General features: G+C 38.8%; 1 protein-coding gene and 1 long non-coding RNA gene across 2 annotated transcripts in view; one reads left to right on the forward strand and one right to left on the reverse strand.

Annotated features, from left to right (window-relative positions):
* LOC130179731 (plexin-A2-like) overlaps positions 1 to 5463 on the forward strand; it is a 74451-nt gene extending 68988 nt beyond the window's left edge. Inside the window, exons 29-32 of the mRNA XM_056392731.1 lie at positions 104 to 273; positions 792 to 1004; positions 1734 to 1884; positions 3072 to 5463. Coding sequence (XP_056248706.1) covers positions 104 to 273; positions 792 to 1004; positions 1734 to 1884; positions 3072 to 3167 — 630 coding nt within the window. The 3' untranslated portion in view covers positions 3168 to 5463. The remainder of the gene's footprint in view (positions 1 to 103; positions 274 to 791; positions 1005 to 1733; positions 1885 to 3071) is intronic.
* LOC130179745 (uncharacterized) overlaps positions 1 to 14070 on the reverse strand; it is a 46691-nt gene that overhangs the window by 10107 nt on the left and 22514 nt on the right. The window lies entirely within an intron of this gene.

Below are 14070 nucleotides of genomic sequence, written 5' to 3' on the forward strand. Positions count from 1 at the left end.
GGATTAGATTTAAGAACAAATTTTTAACTGTGGTCCTTGCGTGTGTTCATTTTGGTTTTCTGGAGGAACTATGAGTCTTAACTTCGTATGCTGTTCTCTTCAGGGCACACTGCAGAAGTTTGTGGACGACCTGTTTGAGACTCTGTTCAGCACAGTGTGTCGGGGCACCGCCCTGCCTCTCGCAATCAAATACATGTTTGACTTTCTGGATGAGCAGGCTGACAGACACGGCATCCACGACATGGATGTTCGCCACACGTGGAAGAGCAACTGGTGAGAGGGATTTCTGACGCACTGCTGACGCTCATTTATATGCAAAGAAAAAAGACCTGATCACCCCAGTTTTAAGCTGCTTGCAGTGGCTTCCAGCAGAACTCACAATTTATTTTTAGATTGTACTCATCACCAACAGAGCAGACCTGACCTGACACCTGGACCTGTCTTTGTGTCTGCCTTTAAAACCCTCATTTCAAACATTCATTTACTTGATTCCTGTTTTTGCTATTTTATAGTGATGATTATTCTATTGTTATTACTTTAAAGTTACTACAATAACTTGTTTTTCATATCTATTCTCTTGTGTTTCATTTTGTTTCGGCTATTTTATACCACCATAGTTTTTAAAGTCTTTTTAACTACATCTTCAGTTTATTCTCATACTTGATTGAATAATATAGAGAATGTGGAGTCAATAAAAGGACTCATCAAATACAAACTGAAAAGGAACATTTTGCACACGAGTTAAATTATTGTCTAAAATATTTCTTTCTACTTTTTTCCATTATCTGCAGCCTGCCGCTGCGTTTTTGGGTAAACGTGATCAAGAATCCCCAGTTTGTGTTTGACATCCATAAAAGCAGCATCACGGACGCCTGTCTTTCTGTGGTGGCCCAGACCTTTATGGATTCTTGCTCGACGTCTGAACACCGTCTGGGCAAAGACTCACCCTCCACCAAACTACTCTATGCCAAGGACATACCGCATTACAAAAGCTGGGTAGAAAGGTGTGTATGTGCGCTTTTGTGTGTGTGTGTGTTGGTGAAGAATCAGAGCCTGTGTTTTAGGTAAAAGTAAGAAGTAAGATTAAGTGTTCCTGGGATTAGGCTTGTTATGTTAAAGGTTATTGTTAGTTTTGCTTTAAGATTTGCTTTTAGGAGTAAGATGAGACTTAATATTCTGAATAAAATGAGAATCATGATTTTCTCCCTCAGAACTTTCTCTGTAATCATGTTATGTAGCGTGAGTTTTTTTTTTGTAACCTTGATAGCTTCATCATGTTATATTTTGTGGCAGTTTCCATTTGTGGTGCAACCAATGTTCAGCAGCTGCATCAGAACATTGGTTGCTGTCAGAATTGACGGATGAATTTATTTACTCTCACTTACAGTCACCAGAGAGATTCTCTTCATTTTGAGTGCTTGGTTTGTTCATAAAGTTGTGAATTCTTGATTGGTGTTAATACAATTACTCAGGAACAAACACAGACAGAATTAATACTGTATGTAGTCAAGTGAAGGTCTTTATAAGTACAGTCTGTGTGTAAGTGTGGGAGTATTTCTAAATGACTGAACTTGTGAGTGACACATTTCTTTATCTTCCTGCCAAAACACCTCTGATTTTCAGACACTTGGATATTCTTTGACTTTTCACAACAACAAACTAAATCCAAGTGAAGAGAAAAGCTCTGGTGTGCACGGCTGTGCCCTTGACACTGACTGTGTGTCTCCTCTCAGGTATTATGCTGACATCAACCGCCTGCCTGCCATCAGTGATCAGGATATGAATGCCTATCTGGCTGAACAGGCTCGCCTTCACTCCAGTGAGTTCAATGTGCTCAGTGCCCTCCATGAGATCTACACTTACGTCAGCAAGTACAGCCAAGAGGTGAGGCCCAGTCAACACACTGGAACATGGAAATGAACTTCTGGTGTGGTTAGCTGACTGAAGTTAGCATTTTTTGATATTAAAGCAGCTATAATATTTTTTTTTACATTTTTTAATTTTTTATTTATTAACAATGGATCAAATGACTGTGTGTAATGTAACTGTGTAACTTGTAGTGATGAAATCACAGAGAATCATCACCCAACTCTTGCAGTTCCCCACAGCTTATTGCATTTTAATGTCTTTCATCTCATTGTTTTGATTTCACGGCTCGCTACTTGTTTACATTGGTTCGCCCTCCCAATGTCATTTCTAGCCACAGCAAGCAGCTGTCTTCATTGAACAGCTCTGATAAATTTCCTGTACACTACCTGCTCAGCACCAAACAGCAAACAGGGAAAATCATCGACTCGCTGGAGAACATAGTGGAGCATTAAGCGGCTAAAAAGCCAGATGTTTCCCTTGTGAGCTGGTAGAGTCTGATGTAAAAGAAGAGTGAATGTTTGACTTCAATTAGTCCAGTGGACACAAACACAACTGAGAGCCACTGTTGCTCTGTGTCTGTTGCATGTGTAGATAGGCAATTGTTTGCTAACGAGTTCACCATCACAACTTTGGAAGGTTATTGTGTGTCAATGTTGTCAGCTTGTCGCGCTGCCCCCAAGTGGCCAAAAATATATATTTCTTAATTAATTAATGCATGTTTACAGGCTCATAGATTGAGCTGAAATTAATGATTATTCTTGATTAATGTGTAGATTGATTTTCAATTAATCAATTAATGGCTTTAGTATCTAAAATGTCATAGAATAGTGAAAAATGCCCATCACAGTTTCCAAAAACGGGGTCTTCAAATTGCTTGCATTGCCAGCTGACAGAAACCCAAAGACATTTTGATATTATGCATTAAATATTTATTATTAATCAAATCAGTGATGATTCATTCAAATGAATCTGCAAAAATAATATAAAGACTAAACTTTCATCAAGTGCAGTAAAACACACTATATTTCATCGTCAAAATAGCATAAGCAGTTGAAGCTGTTAGTTTTGTCGGTCTGTTGTGTATTTGTTTGATTCAAAATGTGTATGTTCATACTTGTATGATTCCTGTTGCTTACCAGTGATATGCCTCATGTGGTTTCACAGTTTGTGCCCATGTGTGTGTTTCTATGTGTGTGTTTTAGATCATTGAGGCACTGGAGCAGGACGAACAGGCCCAGAAGCAAAAGTTGGCGTATAAAGTGGAGCAGATCATCTCAGTCATGTCTGCAGAGAGCTGAGACAGACACACACACACACACACACACACACACACACACACACACACACACACACACACACACACACACACACACACACACACCTACATACAGTCAATAAACACACACTACACACACACACATCAAACCATACTATTAACAGAAGAGTTCTAAACCCATCAGCAACACATGGGCACATATAGGATTACACATAAACACATACTGATGTATGCAGATTTTCTGGACCTACCGGATAAACAAACAGTACACACACAAAGAGCAACATACACATGCAAAAACACACTTACAAATGTACAGACACGAACCACAACAATACATCAAACAGCAGATTGTCCCAAAGCACGACTTTTGAATCCAGTGTCATCGTTTTTTCAGAAGAAACTCCAACAGGCAAACATCCAACCTCTAAAACGCTCCTATAGAGACAAACAAAGAGGATTTGGGCCATGGCGGTTGCTGAATTTGCTGCCAATTCTCTTCCGCTGGGTAATGATTTGTCTTTGTAGTTGGTGCTTACACTAAATGTCATACAACGGCACTTGATAAAGAAGGACTCGACTTGAAAAGTCACTGGAGGAGCTCAACAAAGACAGAAGCCAATTTAATGGGACGGCACGTGTGGTGAGACGAGACACATAGTACTTTTTATATGTCAAAGATGAAGGACATTTGGTTGGACTACATATCACAGGCTTGGAGTGGCGTCGCCATTTGGAGCCATCAGGAGCAGAGATGTGTAACTTCATGTTGTTAAGCCTTTTTCTATTGCCTTTTAAAGGCTTAAAAAAGAGAACACTAAAGACTCTGGCATCATTACTTTTCCTTTTCCCACTTGAAGCTCCCTTTCATAAGTTCTTTTTTGTTTAATGAATTACAACTCTGCTGGGGATAGAACAGTATACATCGAATTTGTCATTGACAAGGTGAGTGTGCCGCTTTAATAATCCAACACCATGAGGGCATTACCTTCAAATCCAAAATATATGTAGATATATTTCCAGTCCCTGGCTTTTTGTGCCAAATATAATATGTTTCATTCATGTTAAATGCTCCTGTAAAAGCTATTAATAGTACATGCCATTGTACGCTAAAGATCCCATTTAAGATAGGAATTTTTGTACAGTGATGATCTATAGACCACTAATTCAGCCATTCAAAGATAAGTGGAGACCAAATTGAACTGTAGCAGAAAGCATGATTAATGATGCTATAAGCCTGATCGAGGATCAGATTAGCCTAACCCTGGCCAACAGTGCCGTTCCCTCACCCTTCCCCATCTCATCAGTCATTGTTTACATTCAGCATGATACTTGAAATGCACCAAGTGTACAAGATATTGAGAACACCTGCTGCTCCTGAGGAGTAATCTGGTCAGATTAAGTTGGACGAGGGTTTTTATGCCTTATTGATTTTCCCAATAAATCCACTTTGAACGTAACCTGGAAATTAGACATAGAAAAAAATAAAAAGATGAAAAAGAATTTCTAATCCAAGAGATTTTGAGATGTGAGAGAACCTGCAGTTTAGGTGTTCCTTATATTCTGTACACAGTGCGGATATATGATTAATGATATATGTGTCTGGATCAGCAGTTGGTCCATGTAAAGTTCATTCATTAACGTCTGCTGCTTCACAGTGCTATCTTCGCTTTACATCCTGACTATTTTCATGTTTCGGCATATAATTCACACATTTTCATTTCGCATTCAGTGTATATTTGACCTGACTGCCTGTTGTCTCCTTGCTGCTGTATTTATAGAGTGCCATATCTTAACTTTAAAATAATAATTATCATGAGGAAAAATTCAGTTTGAGGCATCATGCTAATTCAGGGTTTCAGTTTTGATTGTTTCACCTATTGCGATGATGAAAGATGAACATCTTTCTGTGCTTGAGGCTGTTTCATTGTTCCATAAGAAGTCACTGTGGCCATCTATTAACTTCTTTATGGAGACTGCTTTTTTTTTTTACCATTTCAGTATCAGTGGGGTTAATGTACTCCCCACAGGACCTTGATTCATGTTAATCTAGAAGAACAAGATAAAATAAGATAGATAATAAATACATTTCCTGTTAAGTGTTGAAATATGACAGATAAATCATCTGTTTCATGTGTGTTTTGATGATGATAATTTATAAATGTGTTGTGCAATAAACTGTCAGACATTTAAACTGTAATGTTTTTTAAACTATATTATTGTATAAATACTGTACATAAAAAAACACTCCTATTTTGCAAGCAAAAGATTCACTTTGTACTGTTGTTATACATTAAATGCGCAGCTGATGAAAATTATTTTTGCCTTGTTTCTTTTGTGGTGACGCCACATAATTCTGAAAAGGTGCTAATTTCTAAATTGAAGCCCTGGCAGATAAAATATTGTGTACCATATTATTATTTGACACTACAGTCTGGACTGTGTGTTGACATCCTTGAATTCATACATTTTATAATACTGCAACATAGTATAACCACATCTGTTTGTCCACAGAATCATTATATGACCACTAATACATGACCACTGAGTTGCTATGTTTTGTATTTTGCAGACAAAATGCTGCTGCTGTTAGAGGTGAGGTTATTCTCAAGCCAATGGGAACTCTACCACACATAAATGGATGATCTATCGTAATTATGTTTGTGGACCACTAGCGTAATAATTTAATAGTTAAACTGTTATTGAGTTTTCATGGGAAGGCTCTAAATGCCAGATGATGTCAGACATAATCGGAAATCCCAGGGGTTTATCCTCCATTCAACCTTTGTACTTAGAGACTAATATAATAGTTTGCCCCATGTACAAATCATGTTAGTCCTCTAATGACATCTCCAAATATGGAGAATAAAGTGGAGGTAAAACAAGCGATGTTCCAGCTTTGTATCAATGAGAAATTCATTATCTAACAAGTAGATCACCCCATATGCTTACAACATAAGTATAACATTAAACATTATAGTACCATAAACCTTAAGCAATATTTGCAAGATGGAATGATTATTGCGTGAATAATTATTATTAGTAATTATTTTAGTTAGTTAGTTAGTTAGTTATAGTTGTAGTGAGGAACACCGGGAATTATGTTTTATTTTCAAAACTGAAATTTTCTTTTTGGAGTCCAATACCAATGAGAACATCTTAACATCAACTAACTATATATGTTTGGAGATTTTAGTGAAGAATAATTACATACGCTACATTTGGCAGAATGCACAGATATAGGTGCAATAAAGAAAATATGTTCCATGTCTTTGTTATATCAGGAAGTAACAGGGTTTGTGGGAAATATCTAAAAAAATTTTATCAAAGGAAGACAATAATTTTGACTGTGAGCTCAACTACTATGGAAAACTGATGTTTACAAACGCACAAATACTTGTCTGGCGAGAGAAGCACATTCAATACCAAAGAGGAGCCGAGCTTGTAAAACAACAAAGAAATATCCGGGAGAAAATGACAAAATCCCTTTGAATTCTAATAATATATAAATATTTTAAAAAAAAACAACTCCGTGTGATGAATAGCCTCTTGGAATGAAGAATAGTTTCTTCTGCCGTCATACTGTGACAGAATTTGGTATGGCATGTGAGCAGCATATAGGGGCTCCTGAGCACTTGCCATAAGGAGCCAGAATTTATTATTCATGTTTAACCCTCGGGGCGCTGGGCAAGCAGAGCAGAGGGGGGAGGAGGAAGGAAGGTTGTATGAATATCCAGGCCTCCCAACCCATACCTGTCAGATGCAGGTGGGGGTGTCATCAGCGTATCGAAGGGACCTCTGTACACCTGCCAGGCTCTAACCCCTCGTCTATCGTCTCATCTCTCTTTGCTTGTCAGAGTGACTACACTCAGCAGCCAGCAATTCCCCCTCACTTACTTCTCTCACTTACTCTCTCTCTCACACACACACACACACACACACACACACACACACACACACACACACACACACACACACACACACACACACACACACACACACACACACACACACACAGAGGAGGATCATTAGGACTCAAACCTTCTCTACTGACAACTGAGCAAGCCGCAGGATATCTTCTTGATAGGCTGTGTAGCTGGATGGTACCAGACAGGTTTATGGATCTACTACAGCCATTAAAACCCCATTATTCTTCTATGAAGCGCTGACAGTTGTCATAATATCTCATTCTGCTCTGACCCATGATTGATGTAGCAACATTATATAAGTGACATGGAGTAAAATAACAGTGCAATTCTTAATTTCTGTGAAATCACTGGTTGAACACTGCCAGGTATAACAGACCGTCAGCTTCTCCTGCTGCGCAGAATATTTGATTCAGGGGGAAACGGACCTTACGCACAAACTGCAGATCTTGAAGAATAATTCAAACTATGGTATTAATGATGAATAGAGAAGGCCTTGGACTTTCTATTTTACCTTGAACAACCCAGCGAGTTTGTGTTAATAGTCAATGGCCAAAACTCTGCATCACTGTCCTCCAGCACATAGAAGGGTGTGGCACTAGCTGGGTTATATCAGATCGTATCGTATCCTCTCACATTACAGAATTTGATGCCTTCATTTTCTGATACAATGGGAGGAAAAAGTATGTGTGTCCTTTGAAATGACTTTTCTGTGTTAACTGCTTCTAAAAAGTGATCTGATCTTCATCTAAGTCATAAGTGTAGAAACAAGTGAAGAAACAAACACAATGATCTAAAGCTAATATCACACAAACAGTTATAATCTTGTGTCTTTATTGAACACAGCCACATGAACCCTTGGATTTAATAACTGGTCGAACCTTTGGCAGCAATAATCTCAAACAAGCTCTACTGGTAGCTGCAGATTAGATCTGCACAACATTGGGGAGGAATTTTCGGTAGAAGATTTACTTCCGAGTCATTGCCGTGCTGCATCACCAACTTCTACTGGGGCTCAGCAGGTGGACAGCCACTCTGACATCATCCTATGAAACACCTTCATAAACTTTCATAAAATTCATTTTCCCCTCGATGGTGGCGAGCTGTCCAGAGCCAGAGGCAGCAAAGCAAACACTTCAATCTCGTTTCATCAGTCCACAAAACATTTTCCTTCAGGGGTGCAATCATGTTTTATTTTCTCCATGGTGACCTGCCATCAACACCATGCTACATAATGCGAGTATGGTAGACTTGTGAACAGAGATGTTAACCAGCTCCAATTATTCCTTTGAGCCTTTAGCTGTTAGTCTGGGCTTCTTCTTTTTTTTACCTCACTGAACATATTGCATTGTGCACATGTTGAGTCATCTTAGCTGGACATCCACTTCTATGGAGAGTAGCCATAAACAGTTTGTCTGACTGTGGACTTATGAATATCTAAACTCTTTGAGATGTTTTTTTAACCCTTTCCAGCTTTATGAAAATGCAAAACAATTTTTGATTATAAGTCTTCTGTGATCTCTTTGTGTGAGGCATGGTTTATATCAGCAGATGCTTCGTGTGAATAGCAAACTTGAAATGCTTGAGTGGTTTCTTGTTCAAAGTACATTTCTCTTGGAGTTTTTAAAGCTTTATTATTTGATGTATTTTATGATTATTGTAAATGTCTTTATTTCTTTGTGTCCTAGTATGATGTATTGAGTAGTTATATTGTCTTTGTTGTTGATTAGGTCTTTGTGATTGCTTCTTGTTATCAGGTGTCTCTTGAAAAAGAGATTCTCAAGATATTATCATTGAGAATGCCCGATTAAATAAAGATTAAATCAAAAATAAGTAGCTCTAACCCACACACCCTATCTTGTTTCATTGATGCAACTCCAGGTTTGCTAACTCCTGATTCCAGTAAGCTTTTGTTGATGCCATTAGAGGCCTAGACTTCACATATATTTTTCCCAACCTACACTGAATGTTTGAATGATGATGTTTGAATACATCATGATTTGCGTATCATTAATGAAAACATACTGTGTTCTGTGTTCAAACTTGTAACTTTGATGAGGATCTGACCACATTTTTAAGATGTATGATAGTAAACTGAATGTCTGGACTTTGGTCATTTGCACATAAACAATTTGAATACAACTTGGGCACCTAGAGCTATTGAAAATTCTAAGAGACATTTTTAACCATTTTCTGACATTTTATTTAAAAAAAAAAAGATGAAGCAATTCATCGAAAAAAATCACAATCATCATATTGATGTGCAACGAAAACAATAATTGGTTGCAGCCCTGCAATACACCAGCCCAACATTAAATACTACCTACTGATGTGTTTTCACTGAGACTCTGTCAAGAAGGTGTTGCCTAAAGTCAGTGGTAAATTTTGGCTGTAGTGTGTGTTGTTGTGCAGGATTGCATGGTAACTACTCACACAGTAAACAACAAAATACATTCCTTTCTTTGGACAAGACTTCTTCCCTTTATATATATATATATATAGTTTATATATACATATAGTATAGAGATACCTTTCCTTATGGTTTCTTGATCTTTTCAGTTGGGAAGAAAACCAGCAGCCACTGTCTGTGTATACAAACACAAATTTGTCACACTTTGGTTTTTCTCTGTCCATAATGTAGACACCCACTACTGTACAATCAAGCATCAATTCTCTTAGGCATTGCTGGAACGCAGCTTTGAGGCTGTTGAGGTCTGCGAGCATCAGTCTCCTGCTGCTTTAATTAAATGCATACTGCATTATCACAGCACACACCATCAAACAGGCACTGATACGTTTGTTCTCACCAAGGACAAAAGACAGCTGTCCAAACCAAGAAAAAAAAAAATCCCTGATGACTGTGTAAGAATAAATCCTAAATGGCCAAACCTCAGCCTCTCAGAGCAACAACTTGTTTCGGGATTTATTGAATGAGCTAATCCGTGACGGCATTTTATTTCACCAATTTGCTGTAGTAATTTCTTTTGCGTCTGCTAGCAACGACATGGTCACTTGTCGGCTTTATGGTCATAACTGTCTTCATTACTCACTGCCTAAAAGCTGGAGTCTTTAAATACATGAAGGTGGTAAATGATTTCAGTTCCACCAAAATGTACAGTCTAAAGCAATAAATGACGCGTTTAATGATTTATTGATGAAGCTAATGTCCAATGGGTTGATCTGGACAGCACACCAGTCTAGTGGTGCCATCTTCTGGCCAAAGTTATCATCGCAAGCTGATGGTAACTGGCTGACAGAGACAGAATGACCATTCTTCATCCATTCATTTACTGTTTACACCAGTGTGAGGGATCATGTGAGACACTGTGAAAATGTGACACGGGAGAGAGCAAAGGGTAAGTATGTGTCATTGACAAAAAGGGTCTGTTTTAGCGCTGCAGCCTGAGGGTGTGTGTATGTGTGGAACATCTGCAGGGCTACGCAGCAGTCCTGGAGGTCATGACATACACCGTACAAAGACTGTATCCTGATATTGTGAAGAGAACCCACACAGGGACATCCCCGAGACACATTTTGTTTTGGGAAGAAGTGACTTCATCTGGACTGATGAAGGCACTTCTTTCTTTTTTCTTCTTCCCGCTCAAAGAACTCGCTGCTCAGTCTCAGAGAGGTAACGGTCAACATTTGCTGCAGTTTGAAATGAAATCCCCTCCCACTACTCCTCCTCCTCCTCCCATACCTACCCTCACTTTCCCCCCTTCTCAGCTTCTCTCTCCTGCACTCATGAAATCATTTCGAGACAGGGGATCCTTCGAACGTAGCCAATCGGTGAACTTTGTGGGATTTACGGCTCCTATTTTCAAAGCTCCATAAAATGTGCATTACAACGTGTATGTGTTTCTACAACTGTGTGTGTCTGCATGTGTTTGTTCAAATAAATTAACCAAAATTAAATTAACAACTGCAGTTCAATGAGGACTTTAAAAAATGTCCTCACTACTAATTTAACAGAGAGCATTGATTGCTTTTTGTCTGTTCTTGTGACTTAAGTCAAAACAGAACCATGAATCTCTGAAGCAATATTGTTAATTATGAACGAGTGGCAAAGAAATTCTCTTCCCACAAAGGATTGCCACATTAGGAGAGTTGCTGTTTTACAACTTCCTGTTCAGAACTCTGCCTGGGGCTCTTACAAGTAATCCATTGCTGGTGAAATCTTGCTCTCAGACAGAATAAACACTGCTAACACTGCTTGTACTGCAAATATTTTGAAGATTTACATTTTAAACAAAGCCATAAGCAAAAGACATTCATAAGACACTGAACTCATTAATTCATCAGGCAAGCTTGAAGTTCTATGTCTAGAAATCCAAATAAAACCCACAAGTCTTCAAAGATTATAATCCATGACATATTCTGCTAATAAACTCTCACCTCTCTGGAGGATCTTCCATTTAAAGTAGCCAATAATTCATCAGCCAAACCTCAGTGAACCCAGGGGTGTCCAATTAACAACTTCGACTTCCATTACCACAAAGTAAGATTTCTTGGCTAGAAAATCAGTGACCTTTTGTCTAAAAAACATCCAAGATGTGAAATTTACAGTCAGAATCAAGCCAGGCTGTTTGAAGCGCCTTCCTCAGCATGGTTTGAGGAGTTATATGCCATAACATTATTAGTAATGCTCACTGACATATTTAAAAATGTTGATCTTAAGTGCAAAATGAACCACCAAGATAGGCTATATTCTCGTTTATACCCTGAAAAAACTGTATTATAATAATAATAATAATAACATTTGTTCTAATTGTTCCTGCACTGAGAAAACAGGTTAGGTAGGTGTCTTTTTCTCAGCAGTTTGTCCCCAGACTTAAGAAAAGTCAATAAGCTTTTTTTGAATGTTTTCTTTTTGAGATCAGAAATAGATGCTCATGTGTGAATGCATTTGCTTTGATTGTTCCTGTCACAAAAAGTGTGTATGTGCAACAGAGAAAAGAAAAAGGTGGAAAAGGAAAGGAAAATTCACAAAATGTTTGAGAACAGTTCAGGATTTTTGTGGTCTTTAAAAGTATATGGTAAATCTAAAGGGGACTCCTGGTGAGAAAGTACAAACACAAAAGCGCAATGCTTCTCTTTTTTCTCTTTTGATATTGAACCCTGTTGCGTATTCTCCTGAGACATCCCATCACTGATTTCAGAAAGTATTTAACACACATGCTCCAAGGTGTAGATTCACAATGCATGGAACTAAAAAACACAACCATCAAATCTGGTTAAGACACACTTGCAAGTTAAAACAAAAATACACACTGCTGTCAGAAACAATCTATGACACCAGCAGATATATGGTAATTGCAATGTACTGTAACTGAAGAAACAGTGCAGCGGCTAAAAGGAAAAACAAGGCTGTTTTCAAACTCCATAAGCTGCAACAGATGTGCAGAACAGTCAATATACTATAAACAAATAAAGCAATTTGAAGCGAGGCCTATAGGCTTTAACTCACAGGATGCCAGTGGTAGAAATGTTTTCCAGATTGGCTTTCTGTAAGGTCTTAGGAGGTACGCACTTGCTGTCTGTGTTGGTTTCCTGCTCCGTGACCATGACAAGCTACTCTGTGACCCTGAGCTACAGCCATTGAGAAGACAGACAGGAAACAGAGTGTCTAATGATTGAGGGTAAAGGCGTTCTGACTGTACCTGCACACAATGATTTATCATCACCATCAGAATACAGTAATACCAAAAACCAGATTAAAATAATAAAGTTTGAACTTGAAACCGATCTTACTCATGATCAAAATTAGGATATCTCAGCCTCTGACATTCATTTTTAAATCTGTCTATTGTGAATTAGCTTTATGGAAGTGCAATACCAAATGATGAAGCATTCATTTCAAATAAAGACACAAAAAACTAGGTAAAATATGAAAGTGTTAATTTCTTTGCAAGAAGAAAAGAAAAAACGGTGCATGAAAAAAACATAAGGAAAAAGGGTTAGTCCTGTTGCCCTTGGTTGAGGGTAAAAGGTCTATTCTGTGCCTTACTGCCATCTGACAGGAAGCTTTGATTCATGGGGACCCCAGTAGCAGAAACACTTAACTAGCTAACAGTCTAATGAATGTTTTACTGGAGTGACATGACTGCTGTTGTCCAGCTGTGCCCACTGTAATGGGCACGCTGCTGCTTTTTTTCTTGGGGTTTTCAGCAAAGCTCATCTCGAGTCACAGTGAGGGGCCAATTGCTCACCTCAACGCCCTGCTGTTTGAGCTGAATGTTTGATAGGGGACTGTCGAGGAGGAAGGGTTAGTGCTGGTGGGGGGAACTGGGAGGAAATGGGGAGATGGGGGGGCGGGGGATGGGGCCAAAACAGGGACAGGGGGACTTCGGGCACTAGAAATGGTATCAAATTACAAGACTGTTTCTCAAGCATGTAAGGTTTAGCTGTGGTTCAGTTTATTTATCCCGACTCACTGTTGTTGCTACTTTTTTCTTTGTCCAAGAGGGCGGGGCTTATTTTTTAACAAGTCATTTAGCATACCTTTACTATTGGTTCCAGATGTTTGATTTGCACAGAGCATGAGAACAGCTAGCAAAAGAGCTAACAAAAGTAAAGCAAAGATCCTCAAGCAAGTTGCAGGGGAGGGGGCTGGGTGCTATGGGGACTCTGTGGAAGTGTGAATAGTTTAAGCGGATCCTGTGGTGTCTTCACTACTGGGAGAGCGGTTGTTGATTGATGGCCTTGCTGAGTGGTGGGGGCTTCGGGCCACTGAAATGGATTAATAACATTAACATAACAGTGGATCACACCTTCGTTTCGAGTATGATTATTCTGCTCAACAGTCTATCTCTATAAGCCTATTAAGGACCAGAGTGTCACAGCCTATTGTCCGCTATCACCTTTTATTGTGAGTAGGATTACTCCTCCCATCCAGACAGGGTTCACAGTTCAAGCAGACATGGTAACTCAGTGAGAGCAAGGGATGAAGTAATGAGCATTGATCACTAAAGCATTTTCTGCAGTGCTATAACAGACATC

Source organism: Seriola aureovittata, chromosome 2, assembly GCF_021018895.1.
Source record: "Seriola aureovittata isolate HTS-2021-v1 ecotype China chromosome 2, ASM2101889v1, whole genome shotgun sequence".
Classification (NCBI taxonomy): domain Eukaryota; kingdom Metazoa; phylum Chordata; class Actinopteri; order Carangiformes; family Carangidae; genus Seriola; species Seriola aureovittata.